The sequence below is a fragment of the Lygodium microphyllum genome, chromosome 17 (assembly GCF_053477565.2).
Source record: "Lygodium microphyllum isolate KBCC chromosome 17, Lygodium_microphyllum_v1.1.10, whole genome shotgun sequence".
NCBI lineage: Eukaryota > Viridiplantae > Streptophyta > Polypodiopsida > Schizaeales > Lygodiaceae > Lygodium > Lygodium microphyllum.
Genome location: NC_141151.1, coordinates 136,659,031 through 136,667,448, shown reverse-complemented (window position 1 = coordinate 136,667,448; position 8,418 = coordinate 136,659,031). Strand labels below are relative to the sequence as shown.

Genomic DNA, 8,418 nt, shown 5'->3' with positions numbered 1-8,418 from the left:
CTTATCTATACTTTGTGTACATTAAAAAGAGTGTGGAAGAAGAAGAAGAAACCAACAAGAAAAAGTTTTGGCCTCCATCTCTCTTCTTGTCTCTTGAGTGAGCTTCTCCTTGTGCATTCTGTGTGTGTTCGGTGCAGCATCTTGAGCAAGTCCCCCCACAACGCGATTCTTGACAAGATAAACATCAATGCTAAGGTCATCATCAATAATAATAGGTGCAGGTTGAGAATCCTGATTTGAAGAGTCAATATCTCATGAAGGAGATTCATCATCATATAGAAAAGGAAAAGAAGTGAGCAATGACTATGTATAATCAATGCCCTCTAGTGACCACATCCGCCCTAGCATCCTCCTGAGACCATGTGCTACCTATAAGTTGCTCATTGAATATAGCATCATGACTGATGATTAAATTCTTGGAAGATGGATCATAAAACTTGTATTCCTTAGAAAAATTTGAATATCCAATAAAAGTAACTTTCAAATCGAGAGTATCAAGTTTTCTGCGAGTCTCTTTGGGTACATGAATATAAGCCCTACATCAAAAAGCTCAAAAATATGAAATAAAAAGAGATTGGCATGTCCAAGTAGTAATTGGCATTTTACCAGAAGGAGCGATTGTAGGAAGATGATTTTGGACAAATACTGTTGTTAAGACTACTTCAGCCCAAAAACATCAAGATAAGCCAGAATGAATCACCATAGATTGCATGGCATTGAGAATAATCATGTTTTTACATTTAGAAATACCATTCTGTTCAGGAGAGTAGGGAACCATATATTCATGATGAATACCCTGATTATTACAATAATAATCAAAATCATTTAAAATGTATTCGCCAGCACTATCATTGTGAAGTTTCTTGATGCGAGGACTAGTATGAAGTTCTATAGATTTCTAATATTTCTTAAAAGATAATAAATGTTTTGATTTGTGTCGCAATAGAAAAACAGTGGTGTATCTTCAAAAGTTATCAATAAAAGTCATGAAATATCGATATTGAGATTTTGATGGAGGAAAATGTACACAAATATCAGTGTTAATAAGATTAACCAAATCTCTAGATTGAGTTGTGGTGGGAATGGAAAAGGATTTGCAAAAATGATTTTGAAGTCCAGAATATTCACAAATACCCATATGAAGACGAGCTTTGAATTCCATACCGTGAACAAGGTCAAGCCAATAAGAGAAAGGAACGGGCTTGAGAGTTGAGCCTATCCCATAAGGCTGCACGGTCCATAGAGGTGCCATCGGACGAATCCGCGGGGGGACGGTCGATGGGTGAAGAAAAAATCTCCCAAAGGTCAAATGTATCGAGGATGCAGGCCACCTTGCATGACCAGAGGGAGTAGTTGGAACCATCCAATTTATCTTTTTTCGGAAAGGAAGGGAGAATCGGCACCTGAATAGAGGGAATCAAGGAAGGCATCTGCACATCTGAAGCAGTCTTCACTGAAGAAACCTTTGCGGTAGATGGAACCCTCTGAGATGCATGGACTGAAGAAGGACGAGTGCGAGGAGGTTCTTCCCGACGTCGAACCTCATGATAATCCCGCCTCCGCTCAGAGGAATGATGAGAAAGAAGTTCATCCTCTGAGTCATCAAAGCCTGAAAACTGGTAAGACATCTTCCAATCTGCAAAATACCAAAGAAAGTTTTGCCGATGTCGAAATATGACCAGCAATGTGGTCACCAACCACCAAGACGCAGGCAGAGAATGCCTACAAACACCTGGATCTGCAAAACGCAAAGATAACTGATGACGATCACCAGAAAAGAGACCACCAGCACCAGGAAACAGCCCGGAAAGAAGTCGCCAGCAGGAAATATGCCGCCTGGAGTGGTAGCGACCAGCAGAACAACAAAACGCAGCTTGTAGAGAGGTCGCCCAGCAAAAGGAGGGACAGCTTGGTGGAAAATGCAGGGTTTCTGCGTCGCTGGATGACGTGGCAGCCTCTGTAGACAGCGTGGACAGAAAAACGCAGGCTGAAAGGCCTCCTGAAGAAGTTACCTGGCAGTTGTTGATCAGATGACAGCAGCAGTAAGGTATCTCACTCCTGAGGGTATGTCCTTCGTGCTCTCAATCAGGCGATAATACCATGTGAGAGTGCGCAACGGAAGAGGAACACGAACACAGAGGAGAGGAGAGAGAAAGCAGAGAATAAAGGAAGAAAGTCTGCACTGACTGAGATGAATGTTGAATACACTGAAATGGACAGAGCAGTCCCTGCATGCAACCCGGAGCATCAGTGAGGGCACCAGAACAGACTGGAAGCAATGGCAGCACCAATGCCGGAGATGGAGATGACGGAGACAGTGCTGAACCTGCAGAGTACAATGCTGGAATGACTGGGGGGCTGCTATATATAGCCCCCAGGCCAGTAAATTGGCCGACCTGGCCAGATTTGACCGACCAGCCAGATCTGGCTGACTTTGGCCAGATCTGGCCGACCTGCCTAGAAACTGGGCCAACTGCAGAATAACAGCCCACTATGGGCTGTATGACTCCCAAAGGCTGCAGACTGACAAGGACAGCCACTAAACGAACTGACAGAGCTCCTATGTCTCCTGTCAGACTCTGACAGTAGCTCACAACCAGGAGATGACAGACTGAGAATGATAAAGAGCAGGCTAACAAGATGTTTGCTTGGGCTCTGAGCAGCAGTAAGAAAACTGATGAGATCTTGCTGATGATTGTCGGTATTTTGTTCATCATTTGATTATTCTAAATGTTTCTTTCTTCCAGCTGATTTTTGGCTCTCCATGCTACGTTTCATATCATTTCATCTATATTACAGCTAATGCGTTGAAATTATTCCACGCTTTGTTTATAAGAAATGTTTCGAGCTGATGGGATGATATTTTATTTCATTTTTATTTCAGTTGTTGAAATGTTCCAGCTGATGTTTCATTATTATTCCAGCTGTTGAGTTGTTCTAGTTGATGTTTCATTGTTTCCAGTTGTTGTTTGTCTATTTTTAGTTGATTCGTCTGTTCAAGATTATGTTTATTCTACTTAATGTTTTATCTATTCTAGCTAAGGAGCTGATGTTGCAGCTAATGTGTGCTCACTTGATGCACTTCTGGGGTTCCACTTCCGGCGTCTCGTGTCTCTCTTCTCTTCTCTCTTCCTCTGTTCCTCGTCTCCCTTGCGCACTGTTCAACAGGAAGTCTGTAAGATGCTTCAAACCATAAGGAGAAGTTGGTGAGCCCATAAAAGTATGAACAATGAATTCCTTGTTTTCACCTGCTCAATTTACTATCAGATGGTGTAAAGAACAGGGCAAAAAAGGTATGCGTGTTTTGATGTTTTGATGTTTTACAAATGCGTGTTTTGATGTTTTACAAATGTCTCTTATGTTTCTAAACTTTGGTTTATTATCTGTACATAAAGGTAACAAAATCACAAATTATGGTACAAGAGATAATGGAACAATGAAAGCTAAGGAGGTCCTTGGCCCTAATGTCTCTTCAAATCACGATACAGGTATATGTCTTTATTTCTACTAAACTTTGAAAATTAAAATTTGTACATATTTTACATCTTGCTTTATTAGGTGATTCATTTTGAGATTAACTAGATTTAATTAGTCTCTTTGTCTAATTTAAAATGTTCATAGTTATTCATATTTTTAAACTTTGAGTAATTGTGTGTATATATATAAATATAGATTAAAGAACAACAAAAGGTGGGAAAAGAGGTAATGTAAGAAAGGGAGATCAAGAGGTTACTCGCAATTATGTTTCTTCAAGTCAAGATACAGGTACCAACTTTAAGGATCAAAAACTTGTACAAATTTGGTGACCCAAATTGATACAAAATATCTAATTACTTTCTTTTATGTTATTGAAATTTTTCATAACCTTGTATTATCGTGAGCTTTGGTTAACTCTATGTATATATAGGTAAACAAGTTACTAAAGATGACACAAGAGACAATGCAAGAAAGGAAGACATTGAGATTGCTTGCCTTAACACTTCTTCAAGCCAAGAATCAGGTATTACCAGCTTTCTTATGTTGATAATGAGCCATTTTTTGAAATGGTTATACTAACTAATGATATTTGATCACTTGAGTATCAATAGGAGTGATACGCATACCATCATATGATGATATCTATCAGCCACCCATGTTGAAATTTAGAGAAGAGGGTAGACAAACATTTATTACTTTGCAACATATTGGAGATTTATGGGATAAAACAATCAAGACACACATGTTGCTTCATTAGTTTTTAATTCTATGCTCCTTTAAAATTATTTTCATTTTTCTTTTGGTTGCTAGAAGTAGATGTTGATGTCTTAATTTGTTTAATCTATTTTGATCATTAGATGTATGTTATTGATCCTTACTTAGAAATGATGACATTCTCTGTATAATTTTATAGTTAAAAATTTATTGTGCAATTTCTTGTTTGATATTAGCATATGTCTAAGAGGAAGGGCATAGTAGATAAAGTGATAAGGAAAAAAGAGAATTTCCACGGAATTCCCTGTTGAAAGTACATGTAAGTAGGGAATGTAAAAAATAGGAAAAATGAGAGATTTCCTAGTGAGAGTACCTAGGGAATCACCTCTAGAAGTTTTTTCCTTTTTCCTACATATTTCCTACATAGGAAATGTCTTATGTGATTCCCTGCTAATTCTCACTAGGAAATGTCCCATTTTCCCTAGTTTTTACTTTCCCCACTTATATGTATTTTCAACTAGGGAATTCCATAGGGAATTCTCTTTTTTTCCTATATAGGGATCGATTGAAAGTTCCTTGTGTAAGCTTTTCACACTGACACAAAAGCAAGATCACAGTTGTTGAAAGGTAATCACAATAACAAAAAAGAAAATTAAAAGAAAGATGTTTAGTACACATGAATAACACAAACTGTGTGCCCCAACAACAAAGTCATTGCATTTAGCAACAATAACACTTACAATGTTGAGCAAAGTACATGGCCACATTGACCAAGCATATATCATGGCCATGACATCCATCTTATTGCAAAGCTCATGATTATATTAGTGAGAAAAAAGCATATTGCACCAAATTATGGATTAAATAGAAACTCCACACACTAACATCATATTCCCTACTATCCAAATGAGCAACAAGAGCAAACATTCAAAGTGCATGGCAAGAAAACCACACAATCATATATACCCCATCATGAAAATTAGATAGCCATATTAAAAAGGAAAGCACATTACCGAGTGCATGACCATATTGGTCATGGAAGTGCACATGGAAAAAAAGAACCACCAAGGCAAAGCGCATAGACATATTGAGAAAAAGCTAAATTGCATTGCCCAAAACATGTGGCTATAGAAAATAAAGCAAACTACATTGCTAGTTGTACGATGAAATATTATCACCTTTCAAACTAGCACTAAACTTATAAACTTCATGTCTTAACACAAAAATATAAGTACCAAGGATTCTAGTGATTGCCAACTATTGTAGCTAGCTCTATGTGGAAGCTTGCAACATGATAGATGGGAAGCTACTTTAAGGTTCACTATGAGGTGACTTGAATAACAAGAAGGCTACACCTAAAATAGCCTTACAAGGGTGGAAGTATATTACCTTTACAAAGAACTAGTGCTCCAAAACAAAGAAATCCTCATTGGATATTCTCATTTTATTAGGGTTTGAAGTTGAGAAATTCCATAGAAAAGTATCAATGGGAGCATATCAAATTCTCACCAATCTTAAAGGTCGGTGAAATAATTCAAACAATGTAGAAACTCTTGCAAATTCTCAATGGAACATTGAAAGTGCATCATAATAAAAGGAAAACACAAGAGTAAAAGAAGAACAAATTAAGATTGGAAAATTTTTGAATTTATCTTTTGAGAAAAAATAAGAGAGCTAAAAGAAAGGCATGCTTTTTGTGCTAAGAACATGCTCAACAAGGCCAATATTAAAATAGAGTACTATAAAAAGCAAGGAGGGGAGGAAAGCATGTTGGGCTATTCTCTCCTATACATCTTAAACCTTCCATGTTGGGTAAAAAACCATAGGTTTGAATCTCTACAAGAGAAGCTGAACCCCTAGAGGATCTTAATGTACTCTCTGTGAGGATTTCAATCATGCTATGCATATGGCAATTCAAAAATTATGATGTGTGCAATCTTGTGTAGCAACTTCTCCTATAGGCACCTATTTGGCTAGTATCATCTTGTGGTCATAACAAACGTCAAGTGTAACATCCATGACAAGTCTATTTATGCTATCCTCTAATCCTTCCTAACTTGCTTTAGCCTTTATTCCTATAAGTCAAGCCTTAGAGGTAATTCAAAGCTCCAAGGAATCTTGGAACAACTCAAGAAAATTCATGAGCACTATCATATCCCTTCTCTACCCTTAGAAATAATAGACACATGAATTTTTAGCAAGACCATTCATATATACTTGTGAAGATCATATCCCAAAAACTATATTTATGGCCCCAAAAAACATTATTACGAATATTTTAAAATTACTCTATGAAATTATCATTTTGTCTAATTATAAAAAATATTTTGAAATTATTCTCTAAAATTATTCTTTTTCATGGAACAATCTGACAAAAATTTTATCATTTTAGTTCAAGCCATTGGCATTTCCATCCCAATATGCCTTAGCATCCTATAAGATGCCAAAATACTTACTAGTGGGTTGGGATCCCATGATCTTTTAGGAGATAGGTGTTTTTTATTACATGAGTGCTTGAGAAGGCAAAAGGCCAAGTGACCCTATTATATAGGATGCCTTTAATGCTAAGGGAAGCTTATCATGGCTCTAAGTTAATAATTTCCTTACTGTGTGTTGTTGACAGAAGTAGTACAATCACATACAACCCAATCTTATGGGGTTGGAAGCTCATATCCTAGGCTAGACAATTGTTTTCTCTATAGGGAGATGGATTTTATACTACTTCATGGAATGGTGTTTTTATATATTATCTTTTGTGCAATAAAATGTTGTTTTCCAAAGTGTTTGTCATGTGGTAGATGTGTTAATGGACCCTATGTAACATGATAATAAAAGGAAGCTGCTTTTTTATGTTGTAATAGTATGGTACCTTTGCTAATTAGATAAGTAAAATAAATCCCATCAAGGAACGTGAGAATACCTCAACCCTGATAACCAATCATCTATGGCTAGATGGACCTAATAATTTGGGTAGCTTTTCTAAACATTAGATGGAGCTATTAATACATGATCCTCCAAATTCAGTAGGATATATATGAGGCTCAGCTTCATTTTTGGGGGGCTAATGTGAGATGATGCCTTATCGGCAAGGGGATCAACATTTTATTCTCTTCCACTTCTCACTCTCTTTGAACCAAGTGCAATATTTTCTCTACTCTCACCTATGATTGATTACAAAGTAATATTTCTCAGGCAAGCATTATGTTGCTAGTAGGGGTGACCTGCCTATAAAGTAGAATCGAGATTCTCATGCTCAACTAAGTTTGATGTTTCTTGAGGGAAAATTGAGCAATGATGTGCATGGACATAAATTTTTGTTGAATACTAGAGGACTTCTCTAGGTTTATTACATGAGACAACTCACAAGAATCCACAAACTTATTGTGATTTCTATCCTCTAGGTAGGCAAGTCCTAAGACTCCTTAGGTGAAATAAGAGCTTGTCTCAATCCCACATGGGACTTAAAGAAAATGTCCTTAGGATGTAGAACTTATGGGAACGTGGATCTATTGTGCTACACCTAGTTTCTTAATAAGGGACAAAATGTCTCAATATGGGACTTTCATGTTCAATGGTGTTATGATGATGTCCTAGGCTTCTTTACTTTCTAAATGATAGTGATTACAGCTATAAAGTGCTCTTGGTGAGGGATGTGTGTGTGTGTGTGTGCGCACTACTTACTTGGTGTAATCGATACCTAATTCATGTGTACTTACACAAGGAACTTTCAATCGTTTCCCACATAGGCAATTTGGTGAAATATAGAAAATTCTCCAATATTTCCTATGTAGACAAGTACGTATTCCCCATCTATAACTAGGAAATTGCATTCCCTACATCTTATAATAGGGAATATAGAGCATTCCCTACATTCCTTTGAAAGTCCCTACGTTCCCTACATCTTATAATAGGGAATATAGAGCATTCCCCACTTTCCTTTGAAAATCCCTACATAAGGAATTATAAGGATGTGATTAAAGGTACTTTATAGATGTATAACTTATAAGAAGCCTACAGAGATTTGGAAATCATATATTTTCTATAAGTTGTAGGTCATCATGTTTATGAGTTTATGTATTTGTAGCATATGTTTAAATAGTGCACAACATGATTATAAGCCATGTAGCTTTAACCCTATTACTTAGTGAAAAGTTACATAGTATGAGAAATTTTCCTTGGAAAATATAGATTATTTAATACAATTCTTACAATCTACCTTGATGCATT

General features: G+C 36.8%; 1 protein-coding gene across 1 annotated transcript; it reads left to right on the top strand.

Moving 5' to 3' along the window:
* The first annotated feature begins 3,162 nt into the window (after nucleotides 1–3,162).
* On the top strand, nucleotides 3,163–4,056 carry LOC148022401 (uncharacterized). The gene is made up of 3 exons (XM_087696859.1): nucleotides 3,163–3,293; nucleotides 3,396–3,488; nucleotides 3,908–4,056. Exons 1-3 carry the CDS (start codon nucleotides 3,230–3,232, stop codon nucleotides 4,054–4,056), a joined length of 306 nt encoding a protein of 101 aa, XP_087552985.1. The 5' UTR covers nucleotides 3,163–3,229.
* The last annotated feature ends 4,362 nt before the right edge of the window (nucleotides 4,057–8,418 follow it).